The 20,155-nt window shown below is 45.3% G+C and overlaps 1 protein-coding gene across 3 annotated transcripts in view; it reads right to left on the bottom strand.

The window, feature by feature from the left end:
* The window catches only part of PAPPA2 (pappalysin 2), a 271,960-nt gene that overhangs the window by 124,601 nt on the left and 127,204 nt on the right, over window positions 1–20,155 (bottom strand). For 2 of the 3 annotated variants that reach the window (XM_058700089.1, XM_058700088.1), the window contains exons 6-11: window positions 18,808–19,000; window positions 15,239–15,360; window positions 11,703–12,192; window positions 8,296–8,424; window positions 4,947–5,038; window positions 920–1,110 (exon numbers count right to left, since the gene is read on the bottom strand). In XM_058700089.1, the coding sequence (XP_058556072.1) occupies window positions 920–1,110; window positions 4,947–5,038; window positions 8,296–8,424; window positions 11,703–12,192; window positions 15,239–15,360; window positions 18,808–19,000 (1,217 nt within the window). The remainder of the gene's footprint in view (window positions 1–919; window positions 1,111–4,946; window positions 5,039–8,295; window positions 8,425–11,702; window positions 12,193–15,238; window positions 15,361–18,807; window positions 19,001–20,155) is intronic. The other variant, XM_058700090.1, reaches the window with a different exon arrangement.

Below are 20,155 nucleotides of genomic sequence, written 5' to 3'. Positions count from 1 at the left end.
GGGTCTCCTGAAGTATACAATGCAATGATTTCATCCTGGCCAGAATACCAACAGAGCTAAATCACACTTCCATTGAAATGATGGTATTGCTTATTGTTATGATGAATGGAAGAGTTTAGTTGGCAATGGATGCATCTGGAATAGTACCCAAAAGCCAAAGCCCTTAATCTTCTTTTCAGTATTCAACTCTAATTCATAGATGTCAGTCCTTAAAGTCCTTGGAGGATCACCTATTTATTTAGGTGGATATTCATGGAAAATTGTATACCAGAGGATTTGTTTTTAGTACTAGCTCTAGAATTTCTTCAATAATAACAGTCCTTTAAATCAAGTTATACTTTGATCTTTAATATACTTTAAATTTCATTTGATCCTTGTGATAAACCATTGAGTTAAATGCAAAAGTTATTACTATCCCCATTTTACATATGAGAAAATTGGGGCCCAGAGAGGTTAAGTGACCTGTCAAACCTCATTTAGTGATAACAGTAGTAATACCAGTGAATTCAATATTGTAATCCAGGCATTCTGACTCTTTGCTACTTCTTTTTCTTCTTGTAAAATAAATTCTCCCGTATAGAAAGCCCAACTGTAATTTCTGATATTTGTACATCTAAGGTTAATTTTGCGATGCTTCGCTGTACCTTGGAATCAGCGATTGTACAGCCAAATGTTCCTAGATGAAAACTAGTAAGGGTAAGTGGGGTAAGGGAGGTGTGGGGGGCGGGGTGGGAGAGATGAGATTTAATTGCTAGTCCAGAAATTTTTCATTTAATGTTACCTTATTCCGAGTTCAGTAGGGACTAAATTTGATGTCAAAGACAGGAAAGAAATGTAAGCCCCCCCATAAAGCACATGAGAGAGAGAGCCCCTTTACAATTCTGCTCAGCCTTCACTCAATTCTTCCGGCTTGATTTACCATGGAATGAGGTTCTCCAGTTACCAAGGAAGCAGGACACTTCTTGTCTTCATGAGAGGAATAAGCTTGGGTGGCCCACTGATCCACATATCCTTTGGGAGTATAGAGGCCACAGTCTATGATGCTGGTTTCCTTCTCAAAAGGTTCACATATCCCATCTCCCTCATATATGTAACATAGGCTTGGCTCCCCTGGCAAGAAATATTGTATAACATTTCAAAAAGTGTTTATAGATGTCATGGAAAAATCATTGCATTTTTTTCTCAAGTCCACAAAAGAAAATGCTGTTACTGCCAGCTAGCTTAATACACACCCCAAACATACAGACAAAACGATGTGCGTGCACACACACACACACACACACGCACGCACAGTCACATACACACACACACACACACACCTTCCTAAAGAAGAAGGATTCTTCATGGGGAGAGGAATAGAATCCATCTCTATAATAGAAGGTATAAAAAGCAGTGGGATTTGTGAATAAAGAATAGCGAGAGAAAAGTAACCGTAGGCTGGAGGTAGAAAGAAATTTGAAGGCATCGTTAAGCAAGATCCTGAGGGAAGGAGGGGATATAAGGGTAGAAGGTAAAAGAAGAAAGAGAAGTTAAAGAAATGGTATGATGGGCTATGTACGTGGATCCCCTTCATGGTTCTTGAAGTAGTAAAGTATTTGAGGGATTTGTTTTCCATTATTCTTTGTGGCTGAATCGTGTTTCCTCAACTAACTGCGCCACTGCTCTGAAAGAGACAATATGGGCACTGGGTTTTCAAGGCTTACATGCCTCTTCTTTCCTTTCGTCTTACAACCATGCGGGGTGTGCATTTTTTGTTTGTGTCATAAATAAGGAACATTTTGCCACAGGTCCCTTGATACGTAAGTAATACAGTTTGGATTGGAGCCAGGCTCACAGAAGGTGGGAGCAGTGGGGTCTCTATCAAGCTGAGGCCGAGGCACTGCCTTCAAGAGCAAACAAGTGAGGAGCGAATCTGTAAGAAAACCTGCTGGAGTGTTAGCAAGCGAGCTTGTATTCCCTGGACAAGTTCCATACTTGCTCACCAGATAACTCCTCCTAAGTGAATAGTACCAACTACAGACACGTAAACTAGCTTTCTTCAAGTGTGGAAAGCTGAGGTACAGTTAGAAAGCCACTTACTGAGTTCTGGTCCCGTTTTCTACCAAAACGTAGGACAATTAACATTAGTGGCATGATTCTAATCTCCTATTTCTACTTTAAGTAATAGGACAAGATGACAGGACCAAGATTTGGAAACATAGCAACGTATAGGTATACATTCAGTAACATCATTACTAGAATTCACTGTTACTATACCATTCTCGTTATTTTTAATTCTTCACAGCAATACCACAGGGATGTTGAAGTAATTTTTTCAGTGGCTCATCAACATGTAGCTACTAATTATTTTCCTTCACAATTTCTTCCAGTCTAAGGCCCTTCTGCTGTAAATCTGTCTCTACTTGCCAGGAATAAGCCAATGTTCCCAGGACGGGGTTCTAGCTTATTTGGGGTTTTAAACTCCTGCATTCCATCCAACCCATGGCCTTCCCAAATCACGCCCCCAAACCCAAAGCCAATATATGTGCATTTGGAATGACTTTCCCATGATGATTTCTCTCTCTCTCTCTCATATATATGCATATATATGTATTTACACATGTACATGTATTCATGTACATAAATATGTGTATTTAATATATATGTTTGCATTTATGTATATATAAATGTATTTTATATTATATTTTATAATGTACATATATATGTCTTCTTTCTCTATTTATAACACTGTGAATATTTCTTCTTGCTTCTATTTTTTTCACCATGGACTTAAAATTTTTGCCTGTTTTTTCAAGTCCATCTAAAAACAACAGGCCATTTAAAAATATATATATTTCACCATGGTCCCTTCAATCCTAATTTTTGAGAAATAATGGAATATAACTATATGCTGAGCCATGCTATGAGCATATTATACAATGAAACAGAAGTCTAACTGTGGAATGGATCATCTTAGCCTTACCCTGTAAAGTTAAAATAACTTAGATGCAGTCTTACTGGATTTGGAGGCTAAGGAAACAGGAGCCAAGTTTAATGGGATCAAATGTGTTAGAAACAAAACAAGGTGTACTGTTAAGTTAAAGGAGGCTTGAGCTGTACTGGAGGAGACACAGGATTAAGAGAATACATGTGTGCGTGTATGTGTGTATTCGATGAGCCCGTTATGTTACCACACACACACACTGCAAACAGAGGTGGCATTAACAAATACTTGTGTACAGAAAAGGGGAGGTAATCGGTTCAGTGTATTCTGTACAGCCAGACCACATCTGGAGTATTGAATTCCTTTCTGGGCATTGACCACATGAAACATGCCAGGTTAGGGTAAATAGGAAAGGGTCTGGAAACCTAATCACATGAGGGGATGTTTGGATTGGAAAGGAGAATAATGGGGAGGCATTTCAAATATCTGAATGGTAGTCAAATAAAACAGGGAAAAAATTATCCTCTGTAGTTTCATAGCAGGGCAAAAGCACTTGATTAAGCATGAGGAAAGCTGGGCTCCAGTGCTGGCCCTTCAGAGCCTCATTGTATGCCTGTGGATTAGTCACTACAATGCTCTGAGCCTCAGTTTCCAAACCGGAGAAGAGGAGAAGGATCGTATTGCAACAGATAAAGCCATTCTTAAGTAGAATGGTGCATTTCAAGATGTGTCCTTCACTGCTAGAAGTATATAAGCAGAAGCTAGAGGCCTCTCTCTCAAGAACTGGCAGGAGAGATTTCTACACGGGAAGGAGGCCAGACTCCAAATCCCAGTTAGACTGCACACATGAAGGGAGCAGGGCCTCTATCAGACTCGTGGTACCTGGCGGGCACTGCCTATGTTTTGTTAGATGGACGGATGAAAGACTCCTAAGATTCTATAATTTTGTGAATCTACTCTAGGTAGCAGGAGAATTTACGCGTCCTGTACAGTATTTTACACCTTAATTATACATTATTACAATCATATCCTACTTTACCTTGCGATTTAGAGGCATTAAGATATTTTTCAAAGCATCGCTCTTTACAAAATTTTGGCGAATGGTTATGTACCACAGAAACACTGCAACGTATACAGATGGGAGTAAAAAAATAATAATAATCTACATGTAAGGAGCCCATTGATGATGTCTTTAACCAGAATTGGGAGAAGTTTCCTAGATGGTCTTCCTGCATGGCAAGAACCTAGAGTCAAAGCCACCTAGTGATAACTTATTACTAGTGATTTGCCGGGATTAAGCGGTGTTAGGACTCCCAGTCATCAGTCATTATCTTACCTATGAAACACAGCCGCCAAGAGGTATCTTGCAGTCTCTTTGGCTTAGAATGTTTCCCGCACTGATTTTTATGTAAAACCTCTGATTGTGTTGCTTGGCTGGTGTTTTGGTGGTAGACATGAGGACCCAAGGGCAATCCTTGGTAACATTAATCAAGGAGGCAGTGTACCTCAGTGGTTTATATTTAGATTCTAGAACCTCACTTCCTTGGTTCAAATCCCATATTATTTAAGCTCTCTGCGCCTCAGATTGATCTCCTCATAGTTCATGTAGGGATTAAATGAGATACTATAGGTGGGGTGACTGGGTGGCTCAGTCAGTTAAGTGTCTGACTTCAGCTCAGGTCATGATCTCACGGTTCATGGGTGCAAGCCCCGCGGGGGCTCTGTGCTGACAGCTCAGCGCCTGGAGCCTGCTCTGGATTCTGCGTCTCCCCCTCTCTCTGCCCCTCCCTTGTTCATGCCCTCTCTCTCTCTTTCTCCTCTCAAAAATAAACATTAAAAAAAATTTTTTTAATGCGATACTATAGATGAAAGTTAGTGCCCGCCTGGCACACCACAGACACATCAAATGTCATTGTTGTTATCATTCAGCTATATGTTATAGGATATCAAAAGCTCATGGAAATAAGACACGGAGATGCCTGCAGAAACAGGACATAAGCCTAGGTGGTGGTCCTCCACGCACCTGCGCAGTGGAAGCCTTCCTCCAGCTGGCACGCCCTTGAGCAGCCATCTCCGCTCAGAAGGTCCCCATCATCACATTCTTCTCCCAGGCTCCTGGAAGTTCAAAACATACATTCTTATATACACACAGGCATAAAATAGTTTTCTTTTAAATTATTAAAATCCCTCATTATACATTAAAAAGTGCAAGCTGGAGAAAAGCAGGTGCTAAGAGAATGCTCTTACATAAAGAGTAGCTCACATCTCAGAAACATCTAGGAGATCCACGGGGGGTCCTTCCAGGGTTTCCGGTAGATGGCATTAAGCTAGAAAAGGCCTGCCAGCCCTATGATGAGTGAAATCTTAAAAACAGCTGGTTTGGTGAGGAGGAAACCTGCCTGTCTATATGTTGTTCTGTTTTCTATTCTCTTTTGTATGATATTTCTTTGTGTTTTCATTGTTTTATTCTATCTAGACACAGTTGCTATTAAAGTTAGGGTTTTGTAAGCTTGAAATCTTCTGTTTTATATACCAAGAGACTCAGCAGCCTGATTGCTGCCTGGTCTCCGTCCAGGGCAAAGCTAAGGCCCCGTCAGGTCCTGACTCCCTACTACCACCTGGTGGCAGCTATCATATATTGCAGGGGAGAAATAAATACTGGGAGAAGAAAAATGTCATCGTTTTGTTTTGAACCTGAAAAGCTGACACAGCTGGTGACTAATTTGGATTGGGGTGGGAGAGTTAGTTTACACTGAGGGCTACAGGAAGCATGTTATGGGAACAAAACAGGTAACACAGATGTGGCCATTGTAAAATGGATGGAGGGTTACCGTTTTTTTTCTTCTTGACTTTGCACCAAAACGGACACATATTTTAACTCCAGTAGACAAAGGGTTTGGGCATGTTAACGTGCTTTCAGATGAGGACATAACTAATAGCTCTAACCATTGTCTAAAGTGTGCCTCCCCACAGGGATGAAGATTAAGTTACTGGATATGAGAATGCTTTCATATGAATTAAAAGCATGCTATGAACATAATTATATAATAATGTGTTAAATGGTAGGATGCCAACGGAGAAAGGATAACAGATATGAAAAACAACATGATTGAAGAAATCAAGGAAACTTCAAATTCCTTCTTTCTTGGAAGATAAGCCAGCTGAGGCACTGTTACCCAACAGAAAGATGAGTGTCACACACATCATCTTTCATTTTCTAGTAGTCACGTTAAAAGAAAGAAATAGGCGGAATTAGTTTTAATGATACATTTCATCAAACTCGAGACATCCAAAATAGTGTCATTTTAGTAATGTAATCGGTATGAAAATGATTAATAAAGCACATTACATTCTTTTACACATCCCACATCTTTGAAATCTGATGGGTATTTTTCACTTACAATACATCTGGGTCCAAACACTTGATCTGTATTTAGATTTCATAAACTCTATTGTTGGAAAAGTAGATTCATCTACCCAAGTTGTTCCAAATATATTTAAAGGTTTTCTGATAACTGAATCAAGTAAGTTTTTAAATTAAATTTAAACTACTTAAAATTAAATAAAATTCTGTTTCTTGGCTGCACTTGCCACACTTCCACACGTGGCTTGGATGTCCCACATGGGCAGACTGAGATGATCGCTTCCAAATAAATGTGGCTCACAAGTCCAGGGCCTCCACAGTGTTTGCTCTGATGGTCTTACTGCGGTGTTATCCAGTGTGACAAAAATATATTATAACTAGTCTCAGGATGACTTCTTGGGCATCTGTGATCCCCTTAGATTGAATCTATACATTTGTCAAGCTTTAAACAGTGGGTTAAACAATTTGCATGGCTCCTTCTTGCTGTGTGTGGAGTGGAGGCCCTGCCTCTGGCTGAGACAAAGCTGTAATTCACAGGTTTCTTCCCACTGGGTGGTGAACCATTTATGACTCTTTATAGGGAGGGAATACAGGCAGGAAATAGGAATGTTTGAACGAGGAAACTTGTGAGGCCCAGCAGCCAAGCAGATGCTGCTTCAGGTGAAGCTGTTTCAAGGCACAGGAGAGAAGGTGCAAGAGCAAGTTGGGAAGGGCTCTTCAGCCCTTCCTGTCCCCAGACCCCCAGGCAGAGGTGGCATCCTGGGGCCTCCAGGCGGCCACCATCAGAGAAGTGCGGTGGGAGACACCTAGGGCAGAGTGTTTTGCTCAAGGAGGCTTCTGCCTGGGTAGTCCTGGTAACCAAGCCTCCCAAACACCTTAACGGGGGGGCGGCAGACTTGGAAAGAGGCGGCCAGAGCAGGGAGAGCATCAACAGCAGCCAGCCTTACTCTGTGCACAGAGTCCCAGGGAGGAGCCCAGCAGAGACGGAGGAAGCGGGGTGCAAAGCTGAGACCACGGTAGGCAGAGGTAGCAGCCAACTAGCAAGGTCGGGGTATCGGCGAGGTTTGCCTTACACCAAAGGTTAAAATCTTAGAAGATGGAGAAACAGGCAGTGTTCAGTGATGGCTAAGCAATGCGAGGGATCCCAAGAAAGGCTACAGAACTGCTTTCTATTAGGGCGTCAGGATACTATGTGTTTTCACCCAGTCTGGGAAATTAAAAAGAGGCCATCTTATTAGCATGCAGAATCTAAGACACATCACAGCGCCTGGCCATCCGGTCTCCTACTGCCACAGTTCTATACAATGAACATATCAGGTCAGACGAGCATTCAGGACAGGTTAATACAGGGCAACTGGTGGGACATGGGGGCGTTTTCAGTGCTAGATTTGGAAAAGTCCCAGACAAACCGGCATGAATTAGTCCCCTAGGCTGATACCACAAAAGGGAAACAGAAAAAGGAACATGGTGTGTTAAGAAGGCAAAGTAGTGATTTCATCCTTACCTTGGTAGTTTTACAGAATGGCTGTAAATACACCGCAGTCAGGTCTTCTAGTGGTCAAGTGAGCCAGTGAAGCTCAGAACACTATAGGGACTTTCCCCGGGTCACACAGCTAGTCAGGGGTATGGGACAGGACACTGATTTGACACATACCCTCACCTGGTCTTTTAGCATCATCTGACATATAACCTTCTCCCTTATAAATTCCTTCCCTCAGTCACTGTCAGCACTTGTCCTTTGAAACCTTAAGAGCTGCCTGCCACCCCCTGGATCAGCCCCAGTATCTCAGTACCCTGCAGTGAGCTCTAAATAAAAGTGAGCTTCTCCTCAACTAAGATGTGAGTGATCTCTCAAGATCACTGCCAGGTCCTAGATTTCGTTTGATGCTAGAATCACATAGTGCCTCCAATTTCCAAGACAAGTCAAACTGAAACTCAAGATTAACCCTCCTGTTCAGGGCAGGGCAGGGCATCCTTGCTCACACATTCCCATGTACCCGCTACTCACCCTGCCACCTTCCCGTCTCCACAGTAAGGAGCTCCATGGATGTGGCTCAGCGGAGGCGAGGCTTCTCCTAGTTCTGTTCCAGCTCCAGCTTGAACTTGGTACCGATACAGCTGCCCAGGTGTGACCTCCCTGTGGAAACCAATGAGCCGTGACCATTACATCCAGAAAGTGAGACGCTGCCCTGGGTCCTTTGCAGATGGCTTGCAGGGGTTTAAAAGAAATATTATGGGGAACATAAACGTTAAACATATGCTACGTTATGTAAATCCAAGTTCGGGCACACAGCCTTACACAGCAGCAGAAGGTTTGCAGACATATTGGTTTCTGTATTCCCAGTATGTCCCACATAGTATACATGCAGTGAATGCTTGCTAGAGAGAACCACCGAATTAACCAACAGTCCTATACAATCTAGGAGGATGGCATTTCAAGTATACCTTTATCGTGTTAAAAAAAAACAACCACAAGCCAACTATTGGAAAACCAGCCGTCTGCATTCTCAAAGTAATCAAAGACACTGAGGAGGACAGCGTTAGTGTTTGGACTCAGCAGGGTCCTTCCTGGGTCTTCGGGTCACAGTTTTCTTGGGTTTCGAGAGAATTCTTGTCTTAAAGAGTCTGAGTCCTCAGAGGGAAGGACAAACTCTTTCCTAGAAGGAGGTGACAACAGCTTCCGCCATCATTCTTGGGATGCCAAAAATCCCACAACTAGGAATATGTTAAATGACTCCCCACCTCTAGCCCTGCCCAAATTTATATACACTGGGAATTGGGTTTTATTGGTTGACACCAGAGATGGAAGGAATTTATCAGACTCTCTCTAGAACCTGAGCGCACTGATCAGGTAGAGGCATGAAAGACTGAACATTTAAGTGGGGGTAAGGGACTCAAGAGAGGGCTGCCGTTTCCAAAAACAAATTCTGCCCTTCTCTTAATTTTGCTCAGTGCCTGCCCAGATTGGAAAACTCTCACCAAAGTCAAGCTCGAATGGGAGTTACTTAGGAGGACAGGATCCCAGAGGGTTATGGGGACTGCCATGAATGGCTGCCACAAATCTCCTGCCAACAGTCTCTCCTCCTTAACAGATTCTTCAACTCAGCCACTCTCTTGCTTAATGCCGCAGCCAGCCAACGGGAAATACTGTGGGGTCTCAGAAACATCTTTAAAAACCTCCCTAGTGGCTTTTGATTATTTTAACAAGAAAGACATCTAAATATTAAAGATTTTTCAAGCTCCACATCGGCTTTTTTTAGGGAAACAATCTTCTCACGAGAGTGCCAGATATTTCAAAAGCAAAAGCAATTTTTTTATTCTAATCAATTCTGATGGCTCCCTTTTCAGAGTGGTTTCTGTCAGACTTCTCATCCAGCCACGCATAAAAGTCTCACACTGCCCCGCAGCTGGGAAAAGATCGGCCGGGAGCGTCAAAATGTGTTTACGCTTCTTGTGGATAAGCTCAGCAGCAGGTTGCCCGAACCTTCAATGACCTGAGTTTATAAAAGACACCGTGTCACAAAGGAAAGGGAACCAAAACAAGACTCAGTCATAAAACCGGATTTTAATCCTGAGTCTGCCACAGGTAGCTGTTCAACCAAATTGAAGTGAAGTCTTAGTTTTCGCATCCACAAAATGGGGTACGACTGACTTTAAAGGTTGTGTGTGTGTGTGTGTGTGTGTGTGTGTGTGTGAACGCATGTGTGGATACCATGTTAGATGCCAAAGGTCATTTTAACTGCCTTATTAGAGAAGCTTGAAAACTGATTTTTCTTTTTAAATCTGTCCCATGAGCTCCCCTCTCATTTTCATGACCTTTGTGCCCATTTCATTGTCCCCCAGGTGTAATTCAGAGAGCAGGTATGACAAGAAAAGTGGAGTAAAGCTCAAGGTGAACGTCGTCCTCTACTTTCGTGCAGCTATGGTAGACTGCAGATTGGCCTCAGTTCCTTCCGTCCAACGTTCACGCCCCTCCGCAATGTGACGTCGCTATTCCTCCCATCAAGAGACAGAGTCCATTTTGCCGCCCCTTGCGTCTGGCATTGGCTGTGTGACTTGCTGTGGCCAGCGGGACATCAGCACGAGTAACGTACGAGCAGGTGGGGGCTTGCCCCTCCTGCTGCTGGTGCCCTCCCATCCACCGTGAGGACAAGCCCACGTGAAGCCTGCCAGGGAATGAGAGGTCATGGTCGTCTTCCCAGCCCTGCCGGCTGTTTCAGCTCAGCCAACAGGTACAGGAGCTTGCCCGGGACCGTCTCCGCTGACCACGCCAGTCCGGGTGACAGCAACCAGCCGATCCGAAGGATCATGAAAAATAGTGTTGGTGGGGCACCTGGGTGGCTTAGTCGGTTAAGTATCTGACTCCTGATTTCAGCTCAGGTCATAATCTCGTGGTTCATGGGATCCAGCCCCGCAGCAGGCTCTGCACTAACAGTGTGGACCCTGCTGGGGATTCCCTCTCCCTCTCTCTCTCTCTCTCTCTCTCACTTTCTCCCCCTCCCCCACTCATGTGCACTCTCTCTCTCTCTCTCTCTCTGTCTCTCTCTGTCTCTCAAAATAAATAAAACTTAAAAAAAAAAAGAAAAATTGTGTTTGTTGGTTTAGCCTACTTCATTTTGTGATTATTTTCAACGCAGCAAACACTAATCTAGCACCTCTGATACCATTTTTGTTTTACCCCAAGTTCTGGGCAGTCTCTGAGGAAAGTTATAAGGCGGGGGTAATGTGCCTTTGGGGATACAAACCTTTTCCTTTAGACCTTGAACTCTTTGGCGCCAATGATCTTACCTTACTTAGTCTGTGTTACCAGCACTGAGCACACAGTGCCAGGAACACAGCACAACTCCCTAAGCGTAGAAGGAACAGAAGAAAGAGAAAAGGGAGCTGGAAGGGAAAGAGAGAGGCAAAGAGGGAGGAGCAAAAGAGGGAAGCGTGAAACACACATCAGGAATGAGTCTTGAAATGAAGGTGTGCCTGCAGGACACTTGGCTTCCTTGCTCAACGATGAAGAGTTAACTACCGTCTTCAAATGGTAGAGGAGCTGTGGCAGATTATCCAAAAGTTACAGCAAGGATCAGAAATTAAATTGTGTCACTAGACAGCAGTCGACTCTGATCAACTTATTTGTGGCAAATACTTTCAGTCCAGCAGAAGCACCTCAGAGAAGAATCTCTTTTTTTTTTTCCATGATCCTAATGATGGCAACATTACTCAGAATACTTGCTCGCCCCTTCCTGGGAAATATTTTTCTTCATCTCAGATACGCCACTTTAGAATAAAATCCCCTCTGGGATTCTGAACATTTCTCCAGCTAAGGGCATGTTGGAATGGAAAAAAGTGGGAAAGGGGAAGCAAGACCCACTCCCAAAGCCCCAGGAAGCCCCATGGTTTAGAAAGCCCTACTGCCCAACTCACACGTCCGTGAACTTCCTGTGAGGATTTGTCACCACCATGGGCAAGCCATTGGCAAATGGGGGCTCACGAAGAACCTGGTACCTCACAGGCCTGCAGCCAGAGCACAGGGGACTATGGGGCTGGGAAGTTAGCAGAGCTGCGTCAATCTCCATCCGCTCATCAAAGGTGTAGACCTTCACCCCCGAGACCTTCCCGTCCACATGCAGTTTGATAGTGAGTGGGGTGTCACAGAAAGTGTCTAAGGGGCCCAGGTGCACAGACTCCTGGTGTTCCAGCAAGATCTCCGTGTCAAAGAGTGCCTGGGAGGAGTCCATGGAGAGGTAGGTGACCCATAGGGTAAGGGTGTCAGCTTGGACCGGGTGCTGGAAGAGCAGCTCCAGGCTACAGCCTTCCGAAGGGCAGGGGACCGTCATGTTCATATGGTACAGGTGGAGCTCGGGACTCCAGGCCTGCAAGCTCGGCTCACAGGGCTGGTCCACGTCTGGAGGCCCTGAGGGAGGTGAACAGAAAGACAGATGCGTCAGGAACTGCCATTAAGTCTAAAAATGAGTAGCTCACGTGAGCAACCAGAAAGAAGAAAGAAGAGAGCTTTGAGCCAATCCCCACAGAAGTTGGTCGACGTCGTGGGGTAGATCTTCAGTCCTACTGAGGACAAACAAGTGACAATTTAGAAGTTTGTGTCTTGCTCCATACCCCTCTACATGGGGCCTCTAATAAGCGTAGTCCAGCAAGGCTTCCAGAATGGAGCAGGCGCACGTGGAAACATGAAGCTAATGCAGTCAAGGTAAGTCATGTCCTTAAAGAGTCCTTGATCAGAGGAGAATTATTTGTACTGAGTTTATTCATAATGTATGATAAATCAATGCTTCTGAAACCCTGTTTTATTTATTAATAAGGCCAATGTTTGTTTCGGTCCGTCACTACATTTTGTTTAAATAGGCTCTCCGCAAAACTTTTTTCATTCCCTAAGATCACACCTTAGCAGTCCTTCCAAATGACTTTTAGCCGAATTTTACAACCATACGTTGAGATTTCCCTTTTAGTTCAGGTATGAGCAGTTAGGTCACTGCATGGAGGAAACTGCAGGCAGGAAATATAAGCATGTATTTGTGAGTAGGGAGAAAAATAGACATTCAGTAGCTAAGCAAAAAAGGGACAGTCAAAAATCAAATATTGCAAATATATTAAGGTCAGTTCTGTGAAAATAATCTATACAAACGGTGTTCTTTCATATCACACAAGGGGAAATTCAGAAAAAAGTGCTAAATTAGAATCAGCAGAGTCACAATCTAATTGGTGCCGTGCTATTAGCTGTGTGACCACGGTAAGTCTTTATAAGCCTCAATTTCCTCACTGATGAAATAAGTACTATTTAACCTCTGGGTTACTAGGTTAGTGTGAAAGACCTATACAATGTTCCATGGAAACATTTGCAAATTACATTTGCAAAAACAGAATTATTTAGCCCTTCAGAATTTGGAAAATAAAGAATGCTCCAAAACCCAGAGGAGACAAATTCAAATGTGTGGTGTGTGTGTGTGTGTGTGTGTGTGTGTGTGTGTGTGTGTTACGTCTCACAGTCCTTATTATCTTTGGCCTGTACTATAAATCCATTCATTCATTTATTCATTCATTCAACAAAAAATGACTGTGTACCTCCTTTACACCTAGCACTGATCTGGGCATTGAAGAAAGATAAGCAACAAAGATTAAATCATAATTCTCACAATAGGGTGACAGGGCACAATACTAGACAAAGCGGTAATGGCATCTTTGAAGAAAAATGAAGAAGGATAAAAGGCTAGAGAGGGATAGGGTCTAATTTAGATTACAGAGCCAGGAGTTCATTCCAGAAAGATATTTAAGCAGGGAATGTGGTTCCATTTTCTCTTCTTCATTGCATTTTAGAAAGCAGTTGGTGGTCAGTAAGTGTTCGTTAAGTAGGTTTGGATCGTATCTGTAGATATGCGTGCTTGTGCACACTCTGCTGGGGAGTCAATCACTTTCATTGTGTATATTTTAAGTATGACTGGGTTCTCCATCTTTTCAAAGCAAAGGAAGACCAGTATTTCTTAGTGGTATTTTCCGATAGCCGTCCCCAAAATATTAGCCGAGTAAAACCCCTTGGAAGCCAACCCAACAGCAGCACTGTCTCAGAAAATTTTTATCATGATCTCATGGTAAGACAGGAAGCGGAGGCCTTGAAAGCTGATTTGATTTACCTCGAGACACGATTCAACAATTAGAACCCAGACCTTCTAATTCCTTTCACCTCTACCACATAACTTTAAAGTCTGCCAAGAATTAAAAGGAGAGAAATTCAGAGCCAGGGAGTTGAATGGCCATTAAGACACTAGTACAGGACAATCTGTTTGCCACAGAAAAGACTTTTTATGAAATGCCAATCTCCACATGAGTCCAACACAATGCCAATGTGAATTTCATAGTCGTTTTCCATTCTTCCTTGAAAACTCACATCTGAAAAAAGTTCTATATGTCCAATCAGAATCAAGTACAATGTCTCCCTCCCAATTTCTCCTTGAGGCTCCTGTCATTTGAGTGACTGGGAGCTCAAAGGGACATTTTACAGACACTGTTGACTCTAAAACCACTGTCCTTTTTCTTTTCTTTTTTCTTTGTCAGAATCAAGAGTGCAAACTAACTCAAACAGGACTGTGTCCAATTCATCTCACTAATTAGTTCTCATGATCTTAATAAATACAAGAAAAAGAAAAAGATGACAACGAGGTAAACACTGAAGATGATGGAGATGGAAGAAGTCAAGCCATTCAACGGAAGGTGCTAAAACCCCTGTCAACAGCATTTTCCAGACTTGAACTAGGATAACATTTATGCTTGAATTTGTCCTAGAGGCCTTGCTGTACGTATGTGAGTGAGCATTAACTGAGAAGTGTGGTGAGGACCAGGAAAAGGGACAGCTAAAAACACTTTCCCCCTCCTAGAGTCTAGGATGTAACTTAGATCACATCCAAAGCACAACCAGTACCCCGTGATTAATGGACTCATAAAATAGCATAGATGAGAACGATCAGTTTGGAACACCTAGTCCACCCCACCCCCACCCCCACCCCCACCCAGACTGGCTTGGGCCGAACGTCAGTGTTCCCTGCAATGTGTTCTCTATTACTCTCCTGATAGAGATCAGCTTACACTGTTATATGGCAAGGCAGCTCTGTGGGCTGGTAGGGGTGCATAATACTGAACGCCTGAGCTCTCATCCTGAAGTCACCCCCTGAGCTCAGCCGTCCTTCTCCATCCCTCTGTCCTCTATGCTGACCTCTGCTCTGCCACAGCCATCGGGCCTCCATGCTAAGCACACGTGGGACACACGAAGGTACCAGGCAGTCTTTCCCAGGCCCCTGGAGACACATCCAGCAAACCACACACACACACACACACACACACACACACACACACGGGCTCCCTTCTTCTCACCATGCCACCGCTCCCCCCTCCCCCCCACCCCCCATTCTCAGCAGCCACCAGGTATAAACAAAAAAGCTATGGTGCTTTACCCACAGCCTCCTCTGGAGTCCAGTAACCTGAGGAGTCACACACACGCCGGGAGGAAGCTGCGTGCACATACTGACGGAATGTCCCATCTTCAGTGCAGGCACCACACACGCTGCCTGGGACCCTGGGAAGATGAAGGGGGAGGGGACACAAGGAGAAGTGGTCAGGTGAACTGGGATCACAAAATTCGAAATTTGGAAGGCCTCTGGGGACGGGGGAGTGGCGATGGGTAGTGAGGCCCCGGGGGGTAACTGGGAACACAACTGTTTCTCAACTCATTTCCTTCTGGGGTAGACCTCCTCTTTTAAAAATTCATAGTGACATGAAAATCTCAAGGTTATGAAGCAGAAGAATTTAACTAAGTCATAAAGGAGGCCTGTGGAGATGAAAGCGGACAGCTTCTATCCTAGGAACATTCAACCCAAAATAATTATGATCTGAATCTTTCAGCATAAGACCCCTAACTAGGCTGACTTTTAATAACCCATCCCAAGACCCCTTCCATTGCTCCCAGCTAAAACAGACAGCAATTTTCAGAGTAAACTCATTAACGATATGTGGCCTTATGTTTTAAACTCCCCACTTGATGTATGAAAGTCATGTGAAATGTGATGCCCCCTGGCTCTCCATCGCCTGTGTGAATACCTCCAGATTTCTTACCATGATCCAAGGTTCTTCACAAGCTAACTCCAGCCTTACTCACTTTCGTTCCTTTATGAACTTATGTCCCCAGCACAATGAACTCATCACCATTCCTCAAATACACAGCCCTTCTCACAGCTCTGTGAAATATGCTCTTCTCTCTCCTGAAAAAATAGCCTTTTAAAGCTTCTCTGCTTAACAAACTCCTATTCATCCTTCAAAGCCCCTTCACATGTAACCTCTGCAGCGGTATTTAGCTCTACTCTTCTGCCTGGCAGGCGCTCTCTCTCCTCTACGCACCCACTGCAAGTTCTGGCCCCTGTCTTAGGACAGGACATTCCCGTTCTCTCCTTTGCCTATGAGCAGGCCCAGACCAAGTTCCAGTCTTTCTATGCCCAGCAGTTAGCATAGGGACTGGCTTCAGCCGTCCCTCTGTAAGAGCTTGTTTTATGAGCATCCCTGAGACTATCAGCACACTCTACAAGGAGCTCTTCAATAGCCAAATGACAAGGTGAGAGCACTTGATGAGGCTCATCTCTGATACTTAGAATCTTTTTAGAAGCCCAACTGGGCATCTGAAAATGGAGGCATTAAGCCAAGGTCTCTGCCAGCTAGAGAGAGAAAATGAATATCATGTAATAGACTAGAAAAATAATATGATTGTTAAATAGAGGTAATAATTATGCGATTGGCTCCCTTTTCTTCCAAGCTCCCGTTTTTAAGCACCTTATATACCTGGCGCTGTGCCACAAGGCGCTTTTCATAAATCATTTCTAATCCCTACAAGAACTCTTGTGTTTACAAATGAGGACACTCAGGCTCAGAGAGATTAAGTCAGCTGCCTAAGGTCACAGCAAGTTCCTTAATTCCTTTCCGCAAGTTCCCCAAAACCATCAAATGTCCGGGACCTTGGCAATGAAGAGGTGCAGTTAACTCCAACCTCTGACTCCGGTTAGCACCCACTTCTAACGTGGACACAACTCCAAACCACACTTCCTTGATGTACTTGGCCTCTCCAGGGCCACTGCTGAGTGCGTGGTTGGGCTCCTCTCTGACATAAGAATTCCAAATACCTACTGGGGAGGAGTAAACACAACTCCGAGCGTGACACAAATCGCTGGGTGTGTGACGCGAGTCTCCCCGACATGCATGTTGGGAGGCCTCCACACTGTGGCCCACCTAGCTGAGAAAACGAAGCAAATTACAGCCTTTTCTGCCAACAGACTCACGGCATGCCAGTACTGATGTCTGCTCTATCGTAACGTTTGTACCAGAGGGAGAATTGAGAGATTAAATTGTTTACGTGTGTTACATAAACTGATATAAAACTCCAGTCTGCACATGCCCACAGGAGGACTTACTGTTCAGCCAGTCCGACCGAAGTTGCACAGGGTCACCCTTGCGGGAAGAGGATTCTTAAACACATCACATTTGTTGACTCACAGATGGAGCCCAGGAAAGCCTGGGTGCTGATGGCCATCAGAACTTCTCTGTAGGATCCTTAAGTGCTAAGTCACATCACGCACTGAGCACGCATCAAGGTACTGAGGACGGGTCCCAAGATCCAGCAGGCTGGGAACGCCACTTTGAAAACCGCTTCGCCTGCTTGCCCTCATCCCTGTCTCTCCCTGTCTTTTCTCCCAGGCTTTCGGCAAAGGTGGAGTGCACGGAAACATGCTCCAGGGACATGGAGCTCAGTTGCTGGGGTTGCACACCCAGGGGGGAAGTTCTAAGTAGAAGAGGGGCTATCTACCTTCTAAATGGGAAAGCTCGAAGTTCATAGAAATAATCGATTCCAGGTTTCCCGTTTCTGCAATTCGAGCAGATGCCACACTTTCACCTCTGCTCGGTTGTGGGGTCTGGGGCTAGCCACCATGCGCCTCTCTGGGGCTTGGGTCTCTCACTCATGGGGCAGGAGTCGTGCTCGCCACAAGGACCGAGGAAGACAACTGCCGGTACAATACCTAGTGCAACGCTTCACACAAAGATGGACCAAAGAGACAAGAGCCACTGTGGTCATTTAAAAGACGGTGGCAGGGCTTGACAGTGGAGAGCCTGCACAGGCCAGCGGTGGAGTTCTGGCCCTTTCCAGAGAATCCACATTCCCCCAGACTCCCAGCACTGTCACAGGGGATGTTTTTCCTACCTTCTCTCCTTTTTTACACCTTCCCCGGTATTCATTTATACCAGTATGCAAAGGATAAGTAAGGAACTAATTTTAGGTGTAACGATTCTCTTCAAAAAAAAAAAAACAAAAAAACATGTATCAGGTGTCTATTGTGGCAGGCCAAGGGACAGAGATACAAAAAATAGTCCTGCCCCCAGGGAGTGGCAGTGAAATGGGGCAAATGGGAGAACACACAGATAAGGACAACTCCGTAAGACAGTAAGCCATCAGTGGGGCAGGCACCAGGTACAAGAGGAAGCAGAGAAGGCATTAGAAACACCACAAAAGTCGGTTAAGCCCCTTACACAGTGAATAACCTGCCACCCCCCCCCCCACCTCCAGCTGCCTGAACATACCACACTTCCTCCCAACACCACTGTGCAGGCAGCAAGTCTCGGCCCCCCGCCCCTCACACCAGGGAGGATTGGTTGACCTGGACAGGTAGCAAATGCCACCTCAGCTCTGTCAGCTCATCTTCATCACCTTTGTCAACCTCTTCAAGGCTCTGGAAGCCTGCCTGATCTGACCGTGACAGGCCCCTTGCCAAGAAGTAAGCACGTATGACGAGCCAGGGGCTTACCTGACAGCCCCGTGAGCTCTCCCAGGGGGAGGACGACTATGGAGGGCGGCCCTGAGCAGTGGTCCGCAGGTTTACAAACCCAAACCGGGGCTCCCCTCACTACGCATCCTTCGCCCTGCATGTCCGACATGCCCCAGAGACCCCAGAGACATGCCCTCACCCGCGGCAAGCGCCTCTCTCACCTGTCGTGCACAACCCCACTGATTGGAGGAAGCCAGTGGATGGTGAGGGAGGTGTGGGTCTGCCCGATGACCATGGGTGGGATGGGAATGGGGGTGGGCTTCCGACTTTGACTCCACTGCTGATACACAAGGTCCAAATAGCAATGCATCCGGGCCACCTGGTTAGGGGTGAAGCTGTCGGTGCAGTCATCATCTGTGGAGACAAAAAAAAAAAAAAAAGGAACAGGAGAGATGAAGGCTTTAACCGTCAAGGCCCACCGAGGCAGGGGTGAATTGTGCCTTGCTCACACCCTGAGTTACTTAACACAAAGCCTCACACATACTGGGTTCCCCAGGGACTTGTCAGGCGAATAAATGTATGCTGTTCCAGAGAGTATGTAAGCCACAGTGGGAAAGAGAAGGCAGAGAAGAGCACTGCTGATCCCTAAAGCAGGGCCAGTACCTTGCTATGAGGCCGAGCCAGGGGGAGACTCACGCCCTGGGGTACAAGATTGCTCGGAGCTGACGGTTACTTATTCAGGAAACCACAAGATGGCAGTGTTTCAGCACATGGCCTTTTTACTCATGAACATCTCCAGAGTTGCAGACACCTGCTTCATGCCCAGTGACTGCCAAGGTTAGGGAGGATTCGGTGGAGACGCTCAAGGAAAGAGAGAGCCAAAATGTCAAGGATGCAGCAGGACTGGGACTGGTGGTCCTTACCTTCTTTTTGGGGCCTACAACATCTCCCTGTTAACATAATTTTCACAGGGCTGGAAAAGGAGTTATTTTAGTTTCAGAGCTTTTTTAAAAAAAATATTTACTTGGGGCGCCTGGGTGGCTCAGCCGGTTAAGCAGCCGACTTCGGCTCAGGTCACGATCTCGCGGTCCGTGGGTTCGTGCCCCGCGTCGGGCTCTGTGCTGACAGCTCGGAGCCTGGAGCCTGCTTCGGATTCTGTGTCCCCCTCTCTCTGACCCTCCCCCATTCATGCTCTGTCTCTCTCTGTCTCAAAAATAAAGAAACGTTAAAAAAATTTAAAAAAATATATTTACTTATTTTGGGGCAGAGTGCCAGCAGGGTGGGGGGCAGAGAGTGGGGGCCAGAGGCTCCGAAGAGGGCTCTGCACTGACAGCCTGACGGCAGCAGCCCTATGTGGGGCTTGAACTCACGAACCACAAGATTATGACCTGAGCCGAAGTTGGTCGCCCAGCTGACTGAGCCACCCAGGCGCCCCTCAGAGCTTTTTTTAATGAAAGCACACCAGCCAAACACTGCCCCCTGTTCCTTAGATGGTTTTCCCGGCCCACTTCAAAGGCGGTGCCTAAACAGCTCTGCCCTCTGCACCCCATTGTCTGGTCTCCCGTGGCA

This window comes from Neofelis nebulosa, chromosome 15 (genome assembly GCF_028018385.1).
Source record: "Neofelis nebulosa isolate mNeoNeb1 chromosome 15, mNeoNeb1.pri, whole genome shotgun sequence".
Taxonomy (NCBI): Eukaryota; Metazoa; Chordata; class Mammalia; order Carnivora; family Felidae; genus Neofelis; species Neofelis nebulosa.
Note: the sequence above shows the minus strand (reverse complement) of the source record. Positions and strands in the feature narration are given on the sequence as shown.